This window comes from Biomphalaria glabrata, chromosome 12 (assembly GCF_947242115.1).
Source record: "Biomphalaria glabrata chromosome 12, xgBioGlab47.1, whole genome shotgun sequence".
NCBI lineage: Eukaryota > Metazoa > Mollusca > Gastropoda > Planorbidae > Biomphalaria > Biomphalaria glabrata.
The window spans coordinates 32,622,005-32,649,206 of record NC_074722.1 but is presented as its reverse complement, the minus strand read 5'-3'; the positions used below and the strand labels follow the sequence as shown (position 1 = coordinate 32,649,206).

The following is a 27,202-nucleotide window of genomic DNA, read 5'->3' as shown; positions in this document are numbered from 1 at the left end:
ACTATTGTGTACATTGAAAACATTTCTCTAGTAAGTACGTTCTGTGTTACTTTAAAAAAAACAAATGGTCCTCTGGGATGCACCTCTTTCTTTTTTCTCATTATCTCAATTATCTTCAACACACTATCATGCCCTCTTTGAGCTCTGTCTTCCACAATATCTCTGTTTTATATCTCTTTCCTTTCTCTTTTCTTTCTCCCCCCTCGCTCTCTTCCAGCTTTTCTCTCTACTCCATTGTCTCACTCTTTCGTTCTTCTCCCTCTCTCTCTCCCTCTCTCTCTCTCTCTCTCTCTTTTTTTCTCTCCCTCTCTCTTTTGCTCTCTCTCTCTTCCTCTCTCTCTCTCCCTCTCTCTTTCTCTCTCCCTTTCTCTCTCCCTCTCTCTCTCTCCCTCTCTCTCTTTCTCTCTCCCTTTCTCTATTCCTCTCTCTCTCTCCCTCTATCTCTTCCTCTCTCTCTCTCTCCCTCTTCCTCTCTCTCTCTCCCTCTCTCCTCCTCCCTCTCTCTCTCTTGCTCTTATTTTCTCTTTATCCCTCGTTTTCTCTCTTTACCTCTCTCAAACCGGTTTCTCACTCTCCAGTCTCTCGTCTTTCGTTACTTTCCCTCTCTCACAGACAAACATTTTTCTGTCTTCTCTCTAGAGAGAGCTGAATAACATCTACAAGTCTAGTAAATAGTTCAACAATTCTCATCTATACAATTTCTAAGCCAAAAACTTTTTAAGTTTTCTAAGCACAGTCAACCACTCGAGCAGATCAACCCACTCCATAGATGGTTGCACAAAAACATGAATCGATCGTGTTATGATGGCTACATTACGAAAGAAAAAAAAACATTACTATATCAAGAAACCTATACATTTTTTTATCTACCAAGATTTATAGAAAAAATACAGTATTCATACACACTACTGCAGACACAAAACAGACAGAACTAGATAAATATATTTTTCCTATTGCTTTTTCTTTTAAGTGGGTGGGGGTGATTTAGTAACCGTGATGCAGCTCTATTCAATTATGACTAAGTTGTGCCATTACTTTAATCAGTAAGAGCGGTTGGTCGTTGTGCTGGCCACATGACACCCTCGTTAACCGTGTGCCAAAGAAACAGGAGACCTTTAAATCCTCTGCCCTATAGATCGCAAGGTTTGAAGGGAGAACTTGACTTTTATTCATTTCTTCAGGGGCGTGGTAGTGAAGTAGTAAAGTGCTTGGGTTTCGAACCAGGAGGAGTCAACCTCAAGTTCCGGTGAAAATATTACATACACCAAATGTTGCCACATCTTTTTCTAAGACCATAAATCAAATGTTGACACCGGATCTTTTCAAGCAGGACCTCGTGGATTGGTTAAATTTGTTCTGTGAATAAATATTTTGTAGGAAGGTTACAAATGTAGCTCCCTTGTCAAGGGGAATAATTCTAACTAGTGACAAAATGAACAGAATCACATAATTCTCAAATATATTTGATGTTGATTAGTCAAATAAGTGTTGATATATAATCGTATGGATGCATATTGATAAGAGTCTCATTCGCGCTTTGAGGGGAGTGCACCGTTTAACCGCTGCCATATCTCTCACTACTGCAAGGCTTATCTCCCGTTATCTTCGTACAGTTTTCACACAAAATAAAATTTAAACTAATTACTAAAAAATCAATAATTGAAAATGAATAAATATGCAAAGTTTCAACTTGACCCAAGAACAAAAAGTTGGAGAAATAACGTGCGGAAGATTTTGAGCAGACAGACAGACAGAGATGGTATAATGTACTTTTAAAAAAGTTAAAAGTGGTGTATTTTTGGAAAAATCTGCTTGCAAAGATAATTTAAAAAATTAGATGGTTCACTTTCGGAAAAGAAAAAAGTAGTCGTTGCATCAGAACTTTGAATGATCATGATGTCTGATTTTCATTTTCTCTTCTAGTTTCTGAGATCTAAACGGGACGGACGGACAGACGGAGATTTTGTTTTAATAGAAATTTGTAAGACTACGGACTATTCAAGTTTGCACAATTTTATGTTAGTATAAGATAAAGTATTTTGAAACTTATATTTACAGTTAGATTGTATGCGTAGCTAGGAATGCACAAATTGCAAGACCAATTTTCTTATGGATAATAAAGATTATTATTATTATTACTATTACTTGTACCAGGAAAGAAAGAGTTACCGGTGTCATATGACTTATTGAAATAATGACAATTATTATATTTCCGCAAGGTGTTATTTTTTAAAGTTACAATCTAGTAATATAGAATATATCTTCAATTACCATGCAATGCGATTTGTATTTAATATAAGCATATAAATAGTAACCAATTCTTTGAGTTAAAGTCTCACAAAGGCCGCGTGGAGATATTGAGAATTAGAAAAACCTTGTACCTGAGAAAAAGATTCTGGATAAATCAATCACAGATCAAATCAAACATGGCCTTAAACAAACTCCTCCTTCGAGACTCCCCTTTACATTAAGACGCATGCCCTTTTCTCTACTGACTGACACTTTCAAATGTAAATAACCAGGGATTTTTTTTCCTTTTACCAACAATTTATTCTCTCAAATAGACGAGACTAAAATAGTTCATTATAGCCAGGTTTTCGCCAATCTTATTCTTCTTTTTTTCAAAAGCTTTTTTTTTTTATTGTATTCGGCCAAAGCTTTCACGTACGTGCTCTATACCGGAAGTTTAATGAATGGATAAGAGCGAGGCTATGTCCAGTTTTTTTTGTCTTCATCCCCCTCATTATTCACATTCTCTTTTTTTTTTCAGCCCGCATAGCAATGGACCAAAAGCGACCAGTGGTCAATATTGGTTTTACATAGTCTAACTCGGTCAACTTTAAGGAGTCCAGAAGCATTTCTTTACTACTGATTTCAGCGCTACAGTTGAATACGTTTTTGAGTCTTGGATGGAGGGGGAGAGGGGCTGTAGAAAGAAAGATTAACTCCCTTGGGAATGAAATAAAAACAGAGTTACCGAGCTTGGATAGATTAGTCCGCCATTGAATTTAAAAGTCGTGTGTACCCCAGGGTACCAGTGGCGGGGGGTAATTGGAAGGCAGGAAAAGGGGGCGTGGAAAATCGGGGAGTTGAAAGAAATGTTAAGTAAAGAGATGGGATGTAATTAGGACTGTGGAGTGCATGTAATGGTAGAATGTAATGGCATCATGTAATGGTAGAATGTAATGGCATCATGTAATGGCTTGATGTAATAGCAAGGTGTAATCATAAAATGTAATGGCATCATGTAATGGCTTGAAGCAATAGCATGGTGTAATCATACAATGTAATAGCAAGGTGTAATCATAAAATGTAATGGCATAGTGTAATCATAAAATGTAATGGCACCTTGAAATGACTTGATACAATAGCATTGTGTAATGGCTTGATGCAATAGCATGGTGTAATCATACGATGTAATACCATGATGTAATCGTGCAATGTAATGGCACCATGTAATGACTTGATGCAATAGGATGGTGTAATCACAAGATATAATAGCATGGTGTAATCATACAACGTAATGGTGTAGTGCACTAAGTTTTACACAATTTATGTTACCATGTAATCGTTTGGTGTAATTTCTTAGTATAATTACATAATGTAATGGTAGCATGTTACCACACAATGTAATGACATAAGGTAATTTCGCAACGCAATGTTTTCTTGTAATCATTCCTTAATGTCCTTGTATAATTAGACGACGTAATACCCTGATGCAATCACTCAATGTAGTTACGCAATTTAATCACACAATTTTATAACAAGTTTAGCGCAAAAGAAACAGATTCCAAAGTTGAATTGTTTTTGTTTAATCTTAAAAAATTAAATAAGTGCTTTGAATCGTACAGCAGGGCTTAAAGACATTTCCCGCCTGATCGAAACTAGCAAAAGGGCTTAAAATCAACTGATGATGATAAAAAAGAGTTAGGTTACACAATGGGATACGAGGGGAGGGATGGTTCGAATCTATACGAGCCGATAAATTACTTTTAGAACCACTAAAATGTACTGTTGGCGACGTAGATATAAATTATGGCTGAACACTTTGGTCTGGAACTGTGAGATGACAAAACAATACTTGTTATGTTTTGGATGGCACTAAACGCAAGACGATAGGTAGATCTAGAAACTAAGTGTACACGCATCTTTCAAGTTATCTGAAAGATGGATATCTCGAAAGGGGAACAATTAGCTCAAGATGGCCCTCAGACGTATGTGTGTGTGTGTGTCAGTTTCTGGCTGTAAAATAGTTATACCCAAAAGCGTTGTAAAAAAGACTAAGAAAACGCCTACTTCTATACACCAAGCTGTATCAGGTCAAACCCACCTTTGTTCCACATCTTGGGGGAAAGGGGGAGATTGTACTTAGAAATTGGGATTGTGTTTATCACAAAAACGAATCTTCAGTGTTATATTCGATTTATGAATTTTCTTTTCCAAAATCTTTCTAGCCATAAAATAAAAATTATGTCAATCAAGGAAAATCGATCACCTTGAGTAGAAAAAAATCATTTTGCTTGTTTCGAAGTCTGAAAACATCTATTAAGATGGTTTTCTGTTGACCTTCAAAATCTATCAAAATGATTTTCTGTTGACCTTCAACTTTCTATTTCATTAAGTTTCTAAAGGCAACACATGCTATCGCTTAGGGCCCCCGCTTCTATGGGTGCCCCCAAAATAATCTTTTTCCGATCGTACCTTCGCCATTTTATAATACTTTCTCTTGTTTAGGCGAGCAGACGACATCACTGACCTAGACACATGTTACATTTTTTTCTTTCAGAAAGTTTACTTCTGCGTAAATGAATTCCCGATTGCATCGGCTCTCAGTCTTTGGAATTGGATCAGTCGTTGTGCATTGTGTCTCCAAGCCATTACACGACCAGAAAGCGTATTCATTGTTCTGATGTAAAGACAATCATCTCGCACTTGAACAAGGAATTAGCCGCGGACCGCCTGAACCAACTTCCAAGTGTGCCACAAGGTGAGAATCTCTGATATATATTACAACTCAAAACCTCTTTCTGAAGTGAGGATTATCTTAACAACTTGTCTTCGAGTTTCTTTTTTCTTTCCTTTTTAAGACTTCGTTTCTTTTGCTCATACAATTTTGATGTCTTCTGCTAAAGCTTCCTTTCATCTGCGCATGCGCGGAGCTAGATGAACTCGTGCGATTTTCAATTATGTACCACCTCTTTATTTAATTTTTTTTTTAGAAATTTTAAAGTTGTATAGTGATGGCCCGACAGTTACGCTACGAAGAGAAAATCTTAATCGACCACCGGCGGACAATGGTTATGCTTGCACTGTGTGTGGCAATATATTTAGGTCACAGCTTGGGCTGCTTAGCCACTGGAAATACCACATTCCTCATTAATCTTGTAAAAAAAAAAAGTAAAGTTAACCGTTCAGACCTTGTGGTCAATAGGGCAGATGATGTAAAGATCATCTGTTTCTGTGGCCTACGGTTAACTCCCTAGGGTGTCATGTGGTCAGCACAACGCAAAAACCGCCTTTACTTTTCCACAACTAATGTCAGGTACCCATTATAGCTGGGTGGACTTAGAGGCGCCCGAAGATCCCGAAATTAAAATCCTAGTCTTCACCAGGATTCGAACCCCGGTCTCCGGTTCGGAAGCCAAGCGCTTTACCGCTCAGCCACCGCGCATCACTATTCATCTTGGGACAGCCTTATTAAAGGTTGTATTATTATATTTTAAAGGTTGTATTATTATATTTTAAAGGTTGTATTGTTATACTTTGAATAGTTTTCTTCCAGGATAGTAAACAATTGCACAGGTGTTAGATTAAATAGGGAAATAAAACGGTATGTCGTTATTAAGTCGCTACAATATAACCTGAGATGAGCTCCGGTTGGGAACACAGTAGAAAGGACTAATCATCCCGTAGTGCTCTAGCAAGAAACTGGGCCGTACGGCGTAATGCCTCGTAGCTACAATATGAGTCGCGTGACTGTCCAGACACGCCCCCCCCCCCCTTTAGCTCCCGGAGCTGGGGACACTGGTTACACGATGTGCGACACTTTTGCTACGATATAACAGTTAGCCCATGTGATCGAGTTCGCGGTCCTTATATCACAGGTGTGTCACGACACACTAACTAATTAGGTCATGTGTTAGAGGAGCATTAAGATGTGTTCTGATGCCACGAATCGGCATCTAGCCGGTAAGTCGACTGTCAACGTGAAATATTTTGGCCATTTTTTTATCTTGCAGTTACATGATGGCTGTCTGGATTCGAGAGTTTACTCAGAAGATGTTGTGAGTTTTTTGTACGGGTATATCAGATACGTTAAAACTGCAGGCCTTTCACATTATCATGACGTAATGACTAAGTTCAGCCCGTTAGATACTTAAATGAAGTTTAATACAAAAAAAGGACACAGTCGAGTCTCTGTCCCTGCTACGATGTTGTCAGCTTAGGGTCCTAACCCTAACTAGCTAATATTAACATAAGCAAGCTAAACCCCACTATCCGTGACGTCATTAAATGTCGCGTTCAAAGCCCCGTCAACTGTGGTGCGTCTCTATACTAAGAGCCTCACAGTGATACCGTCCGATACCTTGTGTTACGTGCTTAAATTGGACCAGGTCATATTTGTCTACAACTGAAGCGACATAGTGCATACTATTTTAGTTTCCATTAAGAGATAGAGGCAGATCCCTAAGACAATGGGGTTTTGTGTGTGTGTGTGTGTGTGAATCTGTGTTACAAACTACGAAAATATTAATAAGCGAAGTATGTAAATTAACCTCACCAGAATTTATTTTAACTTAATTTGAACATGTTTACAATGGTACAATTATAACAAGGTCGCAAGATGCGCTGTATGTGGAAACTCAAAATCGGCCCCCGAAGTGGTCCACCCAGGCAGGCTTCAATATTTTCAGAAAGAACATCCAAATGAAATTATATCAAAGACAAATGAGAGATAAGAATGGAGAAAGAAGGTTAACAGATCTTGTGTAGTGCCCCAACGGTCCCGCTGATCAAAGGATAGGTGAAAGTGAATGTAAAGTTAAATGTGAACCTGGCCTAACTAGTTCCCCTTTTAGACCTTGTGGTCTATAGAACAGATGATATAAAGTTCATCTGTTTTTGTGGCCTACGGTTAACGAGGGTGTCATGTAGCCAGCACAACGACCAACCGCCTTTACTTTTCCCCAACTAATTTCAGGTACCCATTAGAGCTGAGCGGACTCAGAGGCGCCCAAAGATTCCAAAGTTGAATATCCCAGTCCTCACCAGGATTCGAACCCGGAACCCCCAGTTCGGAAGCCAAGCGCTTTACTGCTCAGCCACCGCGCCTCCCCTGGCCTAACTGATGTGTTATAATTGATCTAATTGTTTTGAAAAGGATCAATCTGTTATTCAAATCCTTAAAAAATAGAAGATACACATTAAAAAAAATTTTAAGGAAAATGAAATTTATAAGATTACTATTCGTTTTAAATTAGGTCTAACTTATAATGCATACTAACTAGGTTTTTCTCTTTAAAAAACTGCTTGCATAACTGATTTTAAAAATGAGATTTTTCGCTTTCAGAAAAAAAAAAGTAGCCGTTGCATCAAAACTTTGAATGGTCTAAAATATTGTGATGTCGGATTTTCAATATCTTTTTTAGTTTACGAGATCTAAACGGGACGGACGGACAGACATTTCGCACAAAACTAATAGCGTCTTTTCCGCTTTCGGGGGCCGCTAATAAACACTGCCACATTTATAAGAAGAACTAGATATACGAGAAAACATTAAATGTAAGATGAAATACAGAATGTAATAGAAATATAAGATGTAAGAGTAATATAAGATGTAAGAGGAATATAAGAATGAAAGAGAAATATAGGATGTAAGAGGAAACAAAGAATGTAAGACTCGATCTACAACATTAAACGTAATGTCAGACACCTAGGGAGAACCATGCTTTAAAGCAAATGATAAAAGCCAGTATTGTTTCATTAAAAAGTATCTTGAAAGATTGTTACTACTAGCAGACTTGGAGCCATTCACTATCACAAAAAAAAAATTGTGAATGCTAAAGTGGAAAATGGGAAATGTATTTATAATTTATTGATAAAGAGAGTTCTGCTTCATTTAGCAAAGTGGTTTGTTGTTCAAACTTTTGCATTTCCTCACACAAAAATTTGAACATGTATGAAACATTTTTGTTTTCTTGTAAATAAAGTGCTCTCTGAACTTTCGCCACTTACTGACTCATTCTGTCACTAGCTCCCCCTCCCTTCGTTCCAGCCCTCCAGAACAGCTGCACGTGTTATTTCATAGCAATGAGATCAGGTGAGAATAATGAGAAGACAAGGGTCAGGGATCACCCAAAATGGGATCACGTTTATTTGAAAAGAATAAGATGTGTGCATTTTTTTTGAAAGTTTAAGAATGAAGTCAAGTCACATGATTTTTATAGCTGCCTTTTTGGATCATGTTAATTAGGAAGAGTCATAATCTTGTTCTGAACTGCATCAATAGTAACTTCATCAGTAGTCACTGCGTCAATGGTAGTAACTACATCAGTAGTCACTGCATCAATGGTAGTAACTACATCAGTAGTCACTGCGTCAATGGTAGTAACTACATCAGTAGTCACTGCGTCAATGGTAGTAACTACATCAGTAGTCACTGCATCAATACTAACTACATCAGTAGTCACTGCATCAATACTAACTACATCAGTAGTCACTGCATCAATACTAACTACATCAGTAGTCACTGCATCAATACTAACTACATCAGTAGTCACTGCATCAATACTAACTACATCAGTAGTCACTGCATCAATACTAACTACATCAGTAGTCACTGCATCAATACTAACTACATCAGTAGTCACTGCATCAATACTAACTACATCAGTAGTCACTGCATCAATACTAACTACATCAGTAGTCACTGCATCAAAAGTAACTACATCAGTAGTCACTGCATCAAAAGTAACTACATCAGTAGTCACTGCATCAATACTAACTACATCAGTAGTCACTGCATCAATACTAACTACATCAGTAGTCACTGCATCAATACTAACTACATCAGTAGTCACTGCATCAATACTAACTACATCAGTAGTCACTGCATCAATACTAACTACATCAGTAGTCACTGCATCAAAAGTAACTACATCAATAGTCACTACATCAATGGTAACTACATCAGAAGTCACTGCATCAAAAGTAACTACATCAGTAGTCACTGCATCAAAAGTAACTACATCATTAGTCACTGCATCAAAAGTAACTGCATCATTAGTCACTGCATCAAAAGTAACTACATCATTAGTCACTACATCAAAAGTAACTACATCAAAAGTAACTACATCAATAGTCACTACATCAAAAGTAACTACATCAAAAGTAACTACATCAAAAGTCACTACATCAAAAGTAACTACATCAAAAGTCACTACATCAAAAGTAGCTACATCAAAAGTCACTACATCAAAAGTAACTACATCAAAAGTAACTACATCAAAAGTAACTACATCAAAAGTAACTACATCAGAAGTCACTACATCAGAAGTCATTACATCAAAAGTCACTACATCAAAAGTCACTACATCAGAAGTAACATCAATAGTAACTACAAACTTCAAAGCTTGTAATAACTCATTTACTGTCACAGACATCATGTATATGTGTCTAGACTAGCAGCTGTATGTCAGCACTAGACTATATAACTTATTTAGACATGGCATTTCTATTTGGTCTAGACTCTAGCAGATCTTGGTAACTCATTGTACGGAAACTCATTTTGTACATTTCAATAGTCTTAAAGTCTGCCGTATTTCTTGCGGAACTGCCCGCGCTAAAAACTTCTGGAAGACATTTTCTCTCAGTTCTAGGATTCGATCAAACTGCGAGGAAACAACGAAAACATTTTGAACTAGTACGAGCTCCTGGACACCACGTGCGGGAGTATCTATATCAACAGGTGTTGAGAGCTTGAGAGGAGGATCCTAGCAATGGAATTGAGATGCTACAGAAGGATCCTAGGCATCACATTCAAAGACCGCATCACAAACCAAGAAATCAGAGACAGGGTTACTGTAGCGATCGGAGCCCATGCCGACCTGCTAATTATTGTGAAAAGACGAAAACTTAAAACCTTTGGCCACATTACAAGATCTACGGGGCTCGCAAAGACCTTCCTTCAGGGAACAGTGCCAGGGAAGAAGAAGAGGCAGACAGAAAAAGCGATGGGAGGACAACATTAAATAATGGACGGGCCTGCCATTGAGAGAGGTTTTAAACAAGGCAAAAAAAAGGGAGGAATGGAGAAAGACGGTCGACAAATCTTGCCTGGTGCCCCAACGGCCCAACAGACTAAGGGATAGGTAAAGGTAAAGGTAAAAAAATCAACAGGTGTATCAACAGCTGTATCAATAGGTGTATCAACAGCTAAATCAACTGGTGTATCAACAGCTGTATCAACAGGTGTATCAGCCTCTTTTGTTGCTTTTATCATTGCTATTTTCGTAACAAGCACCGTATTTGTGTGACTGCTAATAGTTAGATAAGTGGTTCAGTCTAACATTTATTGATACACAAGCAATACGTGCCTGCCTGGTCGTGTGGTATGCGCTATAGACCGTCGTCTCGAGGGTCCTGGTTTCAAACCCTGCCCGCTGCAATTCCAAGCAGAAGCATGAAAAACAAAAACAAAAAAAAATATTTGTAAAATGTCTGGTATATCCAATGTTTGATCTGTATCGATTGTACGTTTCTCATAGGTCATTGTGACCAGAAAAAAAAGTGTACAATGATTCGTTCCACTGACCTATAAAAGTACCTGATAATGTTCGTAATTCTCCAGTGGGGGGTAGACACATTTTTTTTTTATATTTGGTGAGGAAAATTCATCTCACATTACTTTATGTGCAACACTGGATTTTAGTATCGAGACAGCCATATTAACCTTTTCTAGTTCTCTACTAAGTCTCTAGACATAAAAAAATGACTTTTTTTTTTTAGACTACCATTACATGGACTCGTAAGTGGTGGGCAGTATCGATTGTGTTTAATGTCGTTTTCTGTCTGTGCGCGGTATCGCCTGGGGAACGCTTCCTCTCGCCGCGACGCTAATAATTTTGTTTCTTTCTGTTTTTATGAGTTCATTGAAAACGTCAGTATGTAAAAGATATTGTGGATGGAATATTTGCGTCGTTTGTTAGGCGTTGATTTTTGAAAGCTTCAATAATGTATGAACAACACGGTAAAACACTTAACTTACTGTCCGAATGGAGGAGTGCTGATGTTCAGGTTTGTTTGGTACTAGCTTTCAGACAGCTAGTCAAACCAAACCTTTGTTAGGTTGGAGCTCTAGACAGCTAGGCCATGTAAACCTTTGTTAGGTTGGAGCTCCAGTCAGCTAGGCCATGTAAACCTTTGTTAGGTTGGAGCTCCAGACAGCTAGGCCATGTAAACCTTTGTTAGGTTGGAGCTCCAGACAGCTAGGCCATGTAAACCTTTGTTAGGTTGGAGCTCCAGACAGCTAGGCCAAGTAAACCTTTGTTAGGTTGGAGCTCCAGACAGCTAGGCCATGTAAACCTTTGTTAGGTTGGAGCTCCAGACAGCTAGGCCAAGTAAACCTTTGTTAGGTTGGAGCTCCAGACAGCTAGGCCATGTAAACCTTTGTTAGGTTGTTAGCTAGTTGTCAGGACTTTATTTATTTTTAGATATTTAAATTTCTAGTTAGATAAGTATAATCTTAATTACAATATGTGTGTGTATTAAAGAATATTATATTGTTTTTCTTACTTGATAATTATACTAGTCCCGAAGTTCAGCCCAACAGACACACCACACAAAATCATTTGTACATAAATTAATAAACGATGTGCATGATGATTTTAAAGCCCATATGACTGGCTATATGGGCGTTTGGACAAATGCCTGGTGGGCCGGTACCCTAAAAGGCCAATAAGGCCACCTAAAGAGCCTCATGAGTGCCACTTTAGTAAGTATTAAATTGTTAAAGGTTTTATAGTATTCTGTTGTAAAAGGGGCCCTCTGAGCGTCGTGTTAAAAAACAAAACAACCTTTAACAGACTCTACAGTGTAATGCTAATTTAATCTATCACATTTTCTGAAATAATGTAATAGCCTACACCCGTAGACAGTGCTATTAGTAGGCTTCATCCTTTAAGGGGCTACACACATAAGCTTAAAGCCTCTATTTCTTATATAGATATAAAGTTCACTGTATGCATGCGTAAAGTTATCGATACATTATCAAACTTAACAAAATCATTTTGAGGACAGGTAGACCTAGAATTGGATGCCCAACATATGATATAGGGGGCCTACAAGTTATGGGACGAATGGTATAAAAATGTCCAGGCCGATTTCGACACCCAGTCGGTCCCTGATTTAATAAAATGATATTTATATAATGATATTGAAATGAATACTGTGAATGATAAGCAAATAAAAATGAAAATAATAAGCTCATTCTAAGTAATTACTCAAATATTATTAATTAAATATGCACCTTATATTTTGTTACCTGATAACATTGACTTCAGCAACATCACAGTTTCATAACTTTTACCATAATTTGTTTCTGTATTATGTACTGTTTACACTGTGGATGAGCATCACACTTGAAATGAGCACACGAGAACTGTCGTTAACTTCTGACCAAAAATACGTGACAACGAGAGCGACAACAATGTCCAGGGTAATACCAAAATCATCGGTATCAATATGTAACGCCAACACTGAAACCCTATAGAAATAAATAACAAAGACTCTAAAGATACAAATCCGAACGAAATCCGTATAAAGTGCAGCTTGCTAACAAGACCAAGATGGCGTAATGCACCTCAAAAGCAAGAGAGAAAAAATTAACGTCATACCAAATAATGACCAGGCGACAAGGAAAAAAATATGACTCAAAATTCTAATGGAAAAATGACGTCTTCGGTCTGAACAACATATATATGTATGTGTGTTCATTTTTACAAAGCTTATATCTACTATGTCTGCCTGTGTGTCTGTCTGTCTAGCCAAAAGCTTGTACACGTTATTTCTCCAACACCCAATCTCGGATCAAGCTGAAATTTCGCACAATTATTTCTTTTACCTGACAAAACAAGAATCTATTTTTAAAAAAACAACAATTAGTCAATTAACTATTGAAAATAAATTACTTTGTTTGGTATCTCAAACAAGGGAATGAAATAGTACTTGAATGAAGTGGTGATATACCCTGAATTAGAATTAGTCCCCTTTGTATTAGGCTGCCGTCTTAGGCTTAGTGAACACAAACATGAAATAGTAACAATAGATACAATCTTCTCTACCAGAGCAGTTACCGCGTTGGCTTGAGAAGCCTGGGGATGACGAAGGTTCTCCGTGGTTCCCAGAAAGAAACTCCCCTTTCCCCCAGCAAATTTAGTTTTGCGATGGCTTATCATCTATCTTCTGCTTAAATAACATTAGAGATAATCATTACATGACAGAGTCGACAGAGCCCCTGCTGCAGCGGGGACGTCACTCAAATGGTTGAAAATCGGCTGTCTTGGTGTAAGCACTTTGTTTCAACTTTTCAAGTTTAACTCTTTCCTCACATGGGAACTACTTGGTTTTTCACAATCAGGTTATGTAAAAGTCCCAGCAACACCGAAAGAGTTAACGAGATAAGACATTATAGACAATGCGGTTAGTCAAACTTGAGTGGTAAAGACTTAGATCTAGTGTTTTTCACGTCTCTAAGCCAGAAGGATGAAAAATGTGACACTAAGTTGACCATAAACAGTTTTTTTTTTCCAGTACTGGGTATTTCCCACAAGATCAAATAATTCTATTTGGAAACGTGAAACTATTTCTTTACGTGGAAAAGACAGTCCCCGAAAACTCGTAAATTGATTTGGTAAAATCTTTAGAGTTCTACAAACGTTATGTCAAAATCATGAAATTTGAATAGGTTAGAGGTTAGATGTTAGAGGTTAGGGTAAGGGACGTTCTGGGACTGAAATTAGGAGTGCAGCAGGCGACCAAATATTGAATGTTTATAAAGTTACCGTAACGTTTCATATCATGAATACATCACTCAGCAATTTTTGTGATCTTGAAAAACGTTTTAAAGCGCGACTATTTAGCAAACAGCTTGTCAACAATGTTTGACAAATTCAGAATAGCAAACATTCTGACATTTTGATATTTATTATTAAGTAGAACTTACGGTAACAGTGGCAAGTGTGACAACAGGTCAGTCCACTGCACGAGACAGATGCCCCGTGCCTTCTGAGAACATGAACGTGTGTATTACAAAATGCCCCATCCGGCATCACAATAACTGTCGGGATTACGATAGCTATACTTTTGTCTTTCGGACTTCTTTTTAGTTTTCACACACATAACATTATAAAGGTTGGATCAGACTTTCTCACTGGACAATCTAAAAGTATTAACTCTTTCTCTCCGTAATTATTTGCCACATTCTGGCGGAATCAACGCTGGTCTCGTCAGTTTGAAGAGAAAGAGTTAAAAACGAAACAATAAATGACGAGTTTTCAGCTCGTGTCGAAATAGACAGAGACGTGAAAAGTCCAATCACGGTCGGCAGAGGCGTCAAAAGCCTCACAAAGTAGTCTTCAAATGTGGTGTCAGAAGCCTCGAGAGTCTCATCCCTTTTGTTGAAATTCACTCGAGAGATTTCAGCGAGTCATTAAATGTACTTTCACATTTTGGTTTTTGATTATTTGTTCTTTTTTTTTTTGACTTTATTTTTCCAAAAATACATAGCAAAAAAAAAAAAAAAACACGAATTTTATGGTATCACAACAACAAATGTAGAAACTTTGTTCAGAAATTGTTCATAGTTCTTGCTTTCATTTGCTTGTCCTTTTTCCTGCCCTAGACTGACACGATTTTACCATATGAACCAAACTCTGTTGTATTTTAGTATATTAGATATTTTATTGACTTAGTTCAAGTAGGCGATGTGTGCATTTTAAATAATTGTAACATAAGGTTTGATTCTGTGTCAAACGTATGCTATAAGCTCCGTTTTAACTGTAGAATTTTATTAATGCCTTAAAAACTATAAATAGCTTTTTTCTTTGGTGTATCCGGTGCGCAAAATAAGATATTTCTTTTATAATGTACTTAATAACTTTTGTGTGCATTTCTTAGCATTATAGAATAAAAAAAATTCTAATTTCTTGTTTGTATCAAAAGAGAATTAATATAGAGGAAGTATTACTTAAAGATTTTCTCTTTCGACTTAAAAAGAATTTAAAAACAACTGGACAATGAATATAGACGAGTCGGTACGAAGTTCAACTGCTCTGCATTGAGATGTCGTTCAAATTAAAGCTCAATTCTTTTTTTTTTTAATTTATTTGGCAACAGTGAAGTTCAATTAATATTTCCAGGACATTGTTTTGTTTATTGTGAAAACCTCCATTAAGAGATTAATAATAATAATGATAAGGCTTGTCTTCGAGTCCGAAGATTAATGAGGAGTGAAGTATTTTTAAAGGATTAACAAAGACCTAAAAAAAACACTTTTTAATGCGTTCAAATGTAAAACTGCACCAAAATAAACCTGTGCATTTAGCTACTCTGGACTCTTGGATCATAGACTATATATTACATATAGTCTATGCTTTGGACGAATGGAAAACAATTGTAACTATTATATTTTGTCTGAATTTGTGAATTTCAATGACAGATTTTAGTCTACATTATTTTAAACAGCCCACTTCTTGGAAAACTGATGGTGTGGAAATAACACTTGTACTGTAAACCCACTCTGTTTGGTCTACGGGGGGAAAGAGTTGGCGGTAGAATAAAAAAACTCTGGCAAAAATTCTTCCCTATATCAGGATCCACCCGCGACATCAACCAAAGGTCCCGGTGCTGTTGACGCTACCAACATGAAATTAGGAAAAGTCCCAAAGGACTTGACACTCTGTTATTTGCTATCTCCATTCTCTGGAGACATGCCGTCTTCCATGATCTGCTCAAAGCACTAGGAATTATTTAGCCACCATTGGGGAACCCTGGTGTAGATATTTAGATGCCTTCCCGGTGTTATTTTGATGTGAATAAATTCTAATTTGTTTCAATTTCATCACTTTGGCACGCCCCTGACCGCTTTCTCACATTCTATATATGCTTGCCCTACATTGAAGTATAATCTTCTTTATCAATTACGCTTCTGGGAATCTAAAACACATACTTGAGGGGGGAAAAAAACCAATACAGGAATTAGAACAGATTAGGTAAAATCTAAATTTAATTAAGTTCAAAGACTAATCCTAGTCAGATCACAGAATGATCCTACTAAGTTTTTTTTTTAGGTCGCCACTATTCTGTAGTTTATCCGCTTCTTCGACGAGTTATCCTTTAAAATGTAATTATTTTCTAAAAGTGTCTGACTTTTTTAAAAATGTAAATGGATTTAAAAGTTGTTCTTTACAATAATTTAAACATCAGAGATGTATTTGGTTGTTTGATTATTTTCTGGTACTAGAAAGTCTTAGTTGTAGGTACGCTGTAAACAATCAGGGGGAAGTAATTCTGTGTAGCCTTAAAGAAGGAAAGGAAGCAACCCAGTGATGACCATAAATAGTCAAAGGGACGCAATCCTGCGAAGCGCCAAAGTTGTAAAGGGACGCAGTCGTGTATAGTTTCAAAGAAGCCAATGGACCAGTGGCGTAGCTAAGGATTTGGTGGTCCCGGGGTGATCTTTTTAGGGGTCCCTGCATTTTGACATTCGTTATCATGACATGAGATAATGTACTTAATAGATATATGTCTAAATTTCAATTGGTACAGTATATAAGTAAAATTAACAAAAAAATAATCATTAAGACTCTTTTAATGAATGATATCGTTGTCTTTTGGCGAGATAATGGTCACGTGACAAAGCTCAGGTCAAATCGCCTCACGCCTTGCTTTCTGTGCAGCAAAGTCGTCTACATCAGAGGTTCTCAAAGTGTTTTGACCCGGAGACCTTCTTATATAGTCAAAACTTGTCCACGGACCCCCAAAATGAAAAAAAGCTACATAAATTCAGGTTATATAAGTAAAAAATATAGATGAAAAAACAACGCATGTGTTTGAAGGAGTGTTTATTGAGATTATAACTTTTTAAAAAAATGACTTTGATGAGGTTCGTGAGATTTTATGAGTGTCTTTACGCCCGGCCCAACTAGCTCAAATTTCGAGTCGGTTTCTTTTCTTTGTGATAAGGCTCATGACGGCAATGACGCCATCTTGTACCCAACAAGAAGACGGGACCTTCTTTACAATGACCCGCAACGTAGAAGTTGTGGTATCCTTGATTAAACATTAGGTTTAAACTCCTCTTTTTGTAGAGACTTCAAGTGAGTATGTTCTCGCGCAAGAGGGTTCAACAACCTGGTCGGCTATACTCAAGTGAAGAATGTTTTCAAATCTTCGATTTAGGTCGTCATCGAATAGTACGTAATTAATGTAATAAACATATCAAACAGTAGTGATGGACGAGTTCATTATTATCCGATTGGATTAATTTCTTTCAATTTTAATTATGTACAATTTTACAATTTTCTGAGGACCCCTTCTAGTATTTTTGACTCCAGTTGAATAGCAAGAACACATGCCAGTGGCGTAGCACTACCACTACGATGTAGAAAAAAAAAATTAAGACATTTGTCTGCCCCCCCCCCCCTTTTAAGTGGGGGCCCGTCGAATTCGGATTCCTCTCCCCGACCCTAGCTACGCCATTGAAAACGACGCAACGTTGTTGACCCCCAAGCAAGCAAAGGGACGCAATCCTGTATAGCTTCAAAGAATTCAAAGAAGGAAAGGGACACGATAATGTGTAGCATCAGAGAAGCAAATCGTTTATTTCCCTTAGATAAGAAGCATAGTTATGGTTCTTTACAGAACTCAGCTTTCTCTAATTTTCACTTTAGGCAATACACATTTTAGAATGTTTTACTGCGCCAAGGTCAAAAGAAATGAAGAAAGATGCGTTGCTATTCTGACGCGCTAACTACATGACCAGCTTTATACACTCCATACTTCCCCCTTTCGCGTTTTTTTTTTTTAAAATATTGCCTAGCCTAAACACATAAAATTAAATAAAGGACATAAAATACTTCAATAGCTTGAAAAATGACTAAAGCCTAACCGATGGCATAATTTTCCAGTTGGTAACACACTTGACAGCCCAAGATGGCGTGAAAGGAAAGAATTTTAATCATCGAGTGTTTCTCCATTGCCATCAATCATGGCTGTTCCTTGTTAGACCAAAGCTATCACTTACAGCACGCAACTCTACCCAGCCTCGTGGGGGCCCAGCAACCCAGTTACTATCTATGTTAAAACGTTGATATTGGTCGTTGTGTTCTTGATTTTAACACTAGAGGGAAAAAAAAACCCAAACACACAAAACACTGTAGCTAGTGCTATTTGCCTGATTTTTACCGAGCTTATATTAACTCATTAACTGATCAAAATTATTTAAACGTTATTTCTCCGACTTCCCATTTTAGGATAAAGCTGAAAATTGGCACAAATTATTTAGGGTCGATGACAACACACATATTGAACAAAAGGTTAACCGAATTATTTATTGATAAGTCGTAATTACTCAATTTTGTTTTCCATGGGTAAAGTATTAACTCTTTCTCTCCGTAATTATTTACCACATTCTAGTGGAATCAACGTTGGTATCGTCAGTTAGGAGAGAAAGAGTTAAATCGGCGACGGGGAACCAAACAATCACAATAACGTAGAGAATTTGGTAGTGCGTTAAAAAATTTTAAACTACCAATAGACTAATAAAATCTTCCATTTCTATAAGTACTTGAATAGCTCAGTGGCTAAACACGTTGGCTCTCCATTATGGGAGTTAGATTTTGAATACAGACTCTAGCAACTTTCCTCTTGTTGTTTTTTTCGTATCTCGCTTATGTTAAAGTGCGAACAGAGTTCCTTGTCAACATGGATAAGATAAGTGGAATTTATTTCTTTTAGTTTTTTTTTTTGGTTACTCTTTTAATAACTGAAAATACCTGACAGCGGGCAGTGACCAACTCTAGAACTGAGCTAGAACTGCCTGTTCCTCAAGCTGGACCTGCATCCTAAACCCTATTCCTTGATCAGATTTGTCCCTGCTGCAGTGGCATAGCTATGGTTAGGGAGGGGCATGGGCGCCCGCAGGGGGGTGCAAAGGGCTGCACTTGCACCCCCCTGGATTCTGAGTAGCCTAATTCTAGCCACTTTTTTGCACCATCAGATTAATTAAAATCTAAGTAGCAACTGGACAAGTAGTGCTTCTACGGTGACTGAAGTACAGTTGTAGTAGACTAGCCTAGGCTTATCAGGCATTGATGGCTGACCATTCATAAGCACCCCTATGAATTCTGGGTAGCCGAATTTTAGTCAGTTTTTTACACCTTCAAATCAGTTCACTTCTGCTAGGAAGCAGCTTAACATGTAGTGCTTCCATTAAAATAAAGTTTATGAGGATAAGCTATCGTTGTAAAAAAAAACAGTAACAAGCTGATATGTAGTTAATGTCCGGCCATGTACGCTTGCAATTCAATATTCAATATTGTCGTAACAATTTGTTTTAATTTGAATATAATTAATAGTTATCATTAAATTTACTAAAGACCTAGAATATGATAAAAGTATTTGTTGTTTTTTGCCTTGGAGTAAAAAACCTTGCCAGCTGTCTTTTAATTTGATATATGTGAAAGTTTCTTTGAACAAGATTGAGGAGTGCAGTCATCTTGGTAAATGTATTTACGTCTTGCGGAGTTGCGGTCAGTGTTAGCGCTCAATAAAATAGCAAACGCACATCCACCAGTTTGTGATAGAAGAGATATAAAAAAAAAAAGGGCTTCCCATACCACCCGAGTCAAAACGTTGATTTGTATCGACGGAGCACTGGCAGCAGCAAGAGATCAAAATATACGAGCAGCAGCAGCATGAATTAACTGCGTTTTCTTGGTTTTGCCATTGTTGTTTAGAGAGACGCTACTGCTTGTGTCCAACTTCCTTGTCATCGAATACATTATGTACATTTTTCACATGGACAAACTAATCGGCCAAGGCTACGATGGCTACCTCGTGATGGGTAGCATTTAAAACTGTGTTCAGGCAATGATTCGTGAAAAAATATCCTAAAGAAGACTAAAGAATATCAGAATTGCCAGATAAGCGTTCATTGCCAGCTTGTCCATGGCAACGAGAAGCAATTCAGTAGTAAAGTTATTTACAGTTTTGGCAGCGTTTGCATTTTTTGTTTGATCATCCGTCGGGATTCACGGACCGCAACTGACCAAACTGCACAGTAAATAGTTTGTTCACGTATTATTTTTTATTTATTTTTTATTTCAAGAAACACGTATTTACTGTGAACTTAATGTCGCAGAGGTAGGGGGATGGCGTGGTGCACTTTCTTTTTTTTTTAACTATTCTTTGTAATAAAAATGTTTCAGTTACGACTTTGAGCCATGAGTGGCGACTTGCACCCCTATGCTAAAAATCCTGTGGGCGCCCATCGAGAGGGGGGTCAAAATTTGAAAATTCCACCAAGCCCCAACTTGAGGGGGGACCCCCCCCCCCTTTCAAGAGAGTGTTGGAAATTAGTTTTTACATTAAATATTACACCATTATCTCGAGTCATGATGTCGAATGTCAATATGTAGGGGCCCCTAAAAAGGTCAAACCACCCCGGGCTCTCAAATCCCTGGCTACGCCAATGCCAAGCTGTTGAGCCAAAGAGCCTGTTCCCTCTCACAGACTAACGCTCGAACAGCATCTAATGAAAACTTTTAGACTCGTTTGTTGGTTCTATAAAGACCTGAAAAAAAAAAAAAAGAACTTAAAATTCAGCAATCAAAATGCCAGATTTGGAGCCCCCTGTGTAATACACCACGTCAATAGAGAACTCAAAACTAGAAATGTTGGACATTGCGTTCATTTATTTCCTGACAACAAAAAAACAAAACACATTTTAAAAAAAGCAACATAAAAATGAAAAAAAACAAATCCTAATTCATCTCCTAAATTTGGCCAGAGGAAACGCCGCTGTTTAGATTAATGCTTTTAATTGATGTGCAAATTACAGAATTGGATTGTCCTGTCAATCTCCTGTGATCAATACACACATGAATAGCAGCGGGAGTCGTGTAGACAGGAAGAACTCTTTTGCACAAGAAAACAGACAGGAAAGAGAAGCCAAATGGTTAAAAACTTCCAGTACATTGTCGTGTGTGTACCTGGCTGAACTTTGAGCTGGGGGACATTGCTGTGGTGATAGAATGTACTTTTGACCGTTCCTATAGGACATTGCTGTGGTGATAGAATGTACTTCTGACGGTTCCTACAGGACATTGATGTGGCGATAGAATGTACTTGTGACAGTTCCTATAGGGCATTGATGTGGCGATAGAATGTACTTGTGACAGTTCCTATAGGACATTGCTGTGGCGATAGAATGTACTTTTGACAGTTCGTATAGGACATTGATGTGGCGATAGAATGTACTTTTGACAGTTCGTATAGGACATTGATGTGGCGATAGAATGTACTTTTGACAGTTCGTATAGGACATTTCTGTGGCGATAGAATATACTTATGACAGTTCGTATTAGACATTGCTGTGGTGATAGAATGTACTTGTGACAGTTCCTATAGGACATTGCTGTGGTGATAGAATGTACTTGTGACAGGTCCTATAGGACATTGATGTGGCGATATACAAAAATTATTTTATCATCACGTTTAGCACTCATATTTATTTAGTTTTGTTTACATTGAACCAAGGGGAGGAAATCACTCTAAAGGAAGTATGGTCAACTTAGTAGCTTCGGTCATATTATTTGATAAGAGTAGCAAGCGCTACAACGAATCACCGATACCAATGATCCCGAACTGTAAAACTAGAAATAAGTTATCTGGATTTTTTCGACATTTACTACCAATAGTCAATATTGACTACTCTGGGCTGTAATGGTTTATTTGTTTTTATTTTAAAATCCAAAAGTGGTTGACAGTTGCGACATTTACCTATGAAAAATGCTTGCAATCTGCAGAACTAGGAATCCAACTTCATGCAAGAGGTGGTTTCTTGTTGGAGATAGCCTTTTCTCGAAACTTCTCTAACCGAAATAAGGAGTGTAATGGTCTACTTTGAACTAAGCCTAGATATGTGTCTTTGCTAGCGAACCACTCCCTTTTTTTCCCTCTCTCCCTTTGAGAGTGTGTTATCGTTACTGTATGTGTATGTGTGTGTGTATGTGTGTGTTCATTCTTCAAGAAGGCCCGACTTCGCTCCCCTGCCTTCAATTTTTCACGACCGTAACATTAACTGATACATTTATTGCTCACTATGTAGCCATTGTTTTCTGTTGACTTGACAGAACTAAAGCGGAAGTCTCAAGGCCCCATTCATCACAATTAGAAGTCTCTCGGAAACAAAACAACAACGCATGCGCAGTCTTTGTATTTTTTTGTATTCACCACTTTTTGTTACATTATTGTCAATGGCGTCTAAACCATGGTTTCAGTTCTGTGGCCTGCGCTGGACATCAGCCCAATTTAGAATGAAAGACGCAATCACATGTGACGATTTTACTGGTCACAAAGCTTATATCAACACACTTTGTCTGTCTGTCCATCTGTCTGTCTGGTTAAATCTTTCTACAAGTTATTTCTACCACACCCATTCTCGGAATAAGTAGAAACTTTACACACTTTTTCATTGGCATAGACAATACATTAATCAATATTAAAAAATGTAAAGAATCAGTCAATTAATTACCGATAATTAATTCTTTTCATTAATACAAGCTCTCTGTCTCTCTATCCCTCTATTTGTTTCTCTGTCTCCTTCTCTTCTTCTGTCTCTCCCTCTCTGTCTCTCTCTCCCTCTATTTGTTTCTCTCTGTCTTCTCTCTTTCTGTCTCTCCCTCTCTGTCTCTCTCACCTCTGTTTCTCTATGTCTCCTTCTCTCCTTCTGTCTCTCCCACTCTGTCTCTCTCTCACCTCTATTTGTTTCTCTCTGTCTTCTCTCTTTCTGTCTCTCCCTCTCTGTCTCTCTCTCACCTCTATTTGTTTCTCTCTGTCTCCTTCTCTCTTTCTGTCTCTCCCTCTCTGTCTCTCTCTCCCTCTATTCGTTTCTCTCTGTCTTCTCTCTTTCTGTCTCTCCCTCTCTCTCTCTCTCCCTCTATTCGTTTCTCTCTGTCTTCTCTCTTTCTGTCTCTCCCTCTCTGTCTCTCTCTCCCTCTATTTGTTTTTATCTCTGTCTCCTTCTCTCCTTCTGTCTCTCCCTCTCTGTCTCTCTCTCCCTCTATTCGTTTCTCCCTCTCTCTCTCTCTCTCTGTAAAAATAAACTCCCCATCCTAGATAACATCGCAGCATTTAAATCCTATCCACGAATGCTAACTCACACACCAGATCAGACCGCTCTATCACGTCCACTGGTGAGTTGTGTTTCTACACACAGCACAAGGAACGCCCACCCAAGTGTGACCCCCAAAAAAATGTCCGAGGTAAAAAAACAAAACAACTTTCATCCAAATTAGTCAAACACGCAACTTGAATTATTGATGCCATAGGCGTTTCTGGAATGTAATTGTTTACAAAGGCGTAACTAACGTGTAATTAAGTCTTGCAACTATCAGACTGGTGACGAAAGGGGGTAAACACTTAATGCAAAACATGGAAACCTTCCCCCTTAAATATAACGACGACCAAAAATGACTTCCAGGTTCTGTGTTTTCTCCGACCTTGAATTTAACAACACAATGACAGTGAAGAACTCCATGAGTCACTGTGAAAAATTCCATGTGTCACTGTGAAGAATTCCATGTGTCACTGTGAAGAATTCCATGTGTCACTGTTTAGAATTCCATGTGTCACTGTGAAGAATTCCATGTGTCACTATGATGAATTCCATGTGTCACTGTGATGAATTCCATGTGTCACTGTGATGAATTCCATGTGTCACTGTGAATGCTGTAAGAAGAATGTAAGCAAAGTAAAGTTCTCCTCTCAGACTTTGTGATCTAGAAAGGTTCATCTGTTTCTATGGCTTACAGTTCACGAGCAGGGTATCATGTGGCCAGCACAACGACCAACCGCCTTTTTCTTTCCCCAACTAAAGTCAGGTACCCATTAGAGTTGGTTGGTCTCAGTGGCGTCCTGAAAATCCATAAATTCAAAATCCCAGTCCATTGAACCTATTTTAGCAGGACATTAGCGATGTTAAAATCTGATTTTCAATAGCGCTTTTAGCTTTTTTTTTACTAAACGTGACAGACAGATGGAAAGACAAACAGCATAATTCCATAAGTGGCTTTTCCCTACGGGTGTCGCAAAAAAAATACGATAAATATGGAAATCGGAAATGGAAGAGAGACAGAGTCGGCAAGAGGGAGAGGCCACGAGAGAGAGACAGAGATAAATAGAGAGAGAGACAGAGAGAAAGATGATAAGGATGAAATTCAATCCGAAACGAATTACAATAGAGAAGTGAGAATTATCATAACAAAACAAAAGAAAGGAATTGATTGACGAATGGGATGACAAAAATAGAAAGGGAAAGTGGAACGAAAAAAAAACAGAAAGAAAGAAAAACAAAAGAAAGAAAAGAGAAAGAAAAAGAAGCGCCAATAGTATGTTTGGGATATCGAGCCGGTTGTGTTTCAATACAGCGCCGTCACACACGTCACGGGCGTCGTTAGAACACTTCATTAACGCTAAAAAATTATATATAGCACACAGGCACAACAAACACGCGCACATACAAACACGCTCTCGCGCATGCACACGCTTCGCCTACCAATTAAGTTAATGAAATTCACTTGAGTTGCGACACACAGCCACTAATTGTTAACCCGTCCAATAAAAAGGTTAATCAGTAAAGGCAATGTCTATGGCATCTACAATTGGTGTCAGAAATGGTCTCCATGTATCCGATAGCGATAGACGGCCGAGACAGTCTCTTAAATGACCGAAATGATTTTGACGTATCGCTTAAGTCGCTGCTGGTGACTTAGGTGGCTGAGTTTATTACAGCGCCAAACTAGTCTTGCAAATGTTGTAGGTTCAAACCTGTCTATCCAAATGTAAAAAATGTCTCGAGGTGATGGGTTACTATAAGTAAAAACAATCTTTCATTATAGAACTAAATAGGATTGTGCGCGATACAATCTTTTATTATAGAACTAAATATGATTGTGCGCGATACAATCTTTTATTATAGAACTAAATAGGATTGTGCGCGATACAATCTTTCATTTAAAAAAAAATTTAAAGTTCTCCTATCAGACCTTGCGATCTATTGGGCAGAGAATGTAAGGGTCATCTTTTTCTGTGGACCACGGTTTACGAGGGTTTCGCTTGGCCAACACAACGACCAGCCGCCTTTACTTTTCCCCAACTAATGTCAGGTTAACGAGGGTGTCACGTGGCCAGCACATCGACCAACCGACTTTAATTTTCCCCAACTAATGCCAAATACCCATTAGAGTTGGGTGGACTTTGAGTACAGAGGACAGTCCAAAGCGCATACTACATGACCAGGCAACTAACCTAGTTTCCAATTCAAAGGCTTAAAAGAACCCAGAGCATTCATCACCCTTATATTTATGCCCCTTCCCCTTTCAGACCTTGCGATCTATGGGTCACTTGATGTAAAGGTTATCTGTTTCTGTTGCCCATGGTTTACGAGGGCATCATATGGTCAGCACAACGACCTTTACTTTTCCCCACTTTATGTTAGGCAACCATTAGAGATGGGGCGCTTCTAAAAATACTAAAATTCAAAATCCCAGTCTTCACCTAGATTCGATCCTTAGACCCTTTGGTTAGGAAGCCAAGCGATTTTCCACTCAGTCAATACGCCTCATACCCTTATATTAGCATTGCTACAAATTTTGACGTTGAAATAAAAAAAAAAATACATTTTAAAGGACAAATTCCTCCTACTTGATAATGCGACGTTCAAAAATGACGAATAAAAATACTTAAAAAAAAAAACAACAACTAATTAATGTTAATATAATGTGAACTGATTAACCTAATTGAAACTTTAGACCTCAATTAGTTTCGCAAATGTATTTTTCTTTCATCTTGGCCAGATGTCAATGTCTCTGTTAAGACATGCCTCTCCTCCCACCCCCCTCCCCCACGCCCCAAAGACATCTCCTCTTGCTTTCTGTATTATTCATGTCATTTAAACAGACCCTCCACCTTCTTTTGTTTTGTTTAGAGCATTCAATGTTGACGTATGAATGAACAGCCTCGCTGTAGATTTCTTTCCGTTCTATTTCTTTCTGTTTAGGAAGAAAACAATACCCCACACACACACACACAACAAGCAGACCCCACAACCTGCACACACATGCAAATACACAGATACAAACACACGCAAAATCATACGCACACAACGACACACACATGAAATCTTACACACATACAGAGACTCACACAGACACACTCATATACTTAACACACACACAGACACACTCATTATCATACGCTCTCACACACAGAGAGACTTTCCCCACCAGCTGCCTTTGCTCTTCGGATTCCATTAGAATGGCATCAAAAACACACTCACACACACACATATATATTGACACAAACGTATGTACACATACTAACACACATACACACATTGACACAAACATATATATCCCATACTAACACACACTCACACACACACATATATATTGACACAAACGTATGTACACATACTAACACACATACACACATTGACACAAACATATATATCCCATACTAACACACACTCACACACACACATATATATTGACACAAACGTATGTACACATACTAACACACATACACACATTGACACAAACATATATATCCCATACTAACACACACTCACACACACACATATATATTGACACAAACGTATGTACACATACTAACACACATACACATATTGACACAAACATATATATCCCATACTAACACACACACACACACACACATATATATATATATATATATATATATATATATATATATATATATTGGCACAAACATATGTACACATACTAACACACTCACACACACACACATTGACATAAACATATATACCCGTACTAACACATACACACATTGACACAAACATGTGTACACATACTAACACACACACACACACACACACACACACACA

General features: G+C 37.9%; 2 protein-coding genes across 2 annotated transcripts in view; one reads left to right on the top strand and one right to left on the bottom strand.

The window, feature by feature from the left end:
* LOC106056524 (uncharacterized) overlaps window positions 1–27,202 on the top strand; it is a 118,341-nt gene that overhangs the window by 41,084 nt on the left and 50,055 nt on the right. Inside the window, exon 2 of the mRNA XM_056006713.1 lies at window positions 4,787–4,987. The gene's annotated coding sequence lies outside the window, so the exon portion shown is untranslated. The remainder of the gene's footprint in view (window positions 1–4,786; window positions 4,988–27,202) is intronic.
* LOC129921944 (uncharacterized) lies at window positions 8,466–9,662 on the bottom strand. Its single transcript, XM_056005317.1, has one exon. It carries the CDS (start codon window positions 9,660–9,662, stop codon window positions 8,466–8,468), a length of 1,197 nt encoding a protein of 398 aa, XP_055861292.1.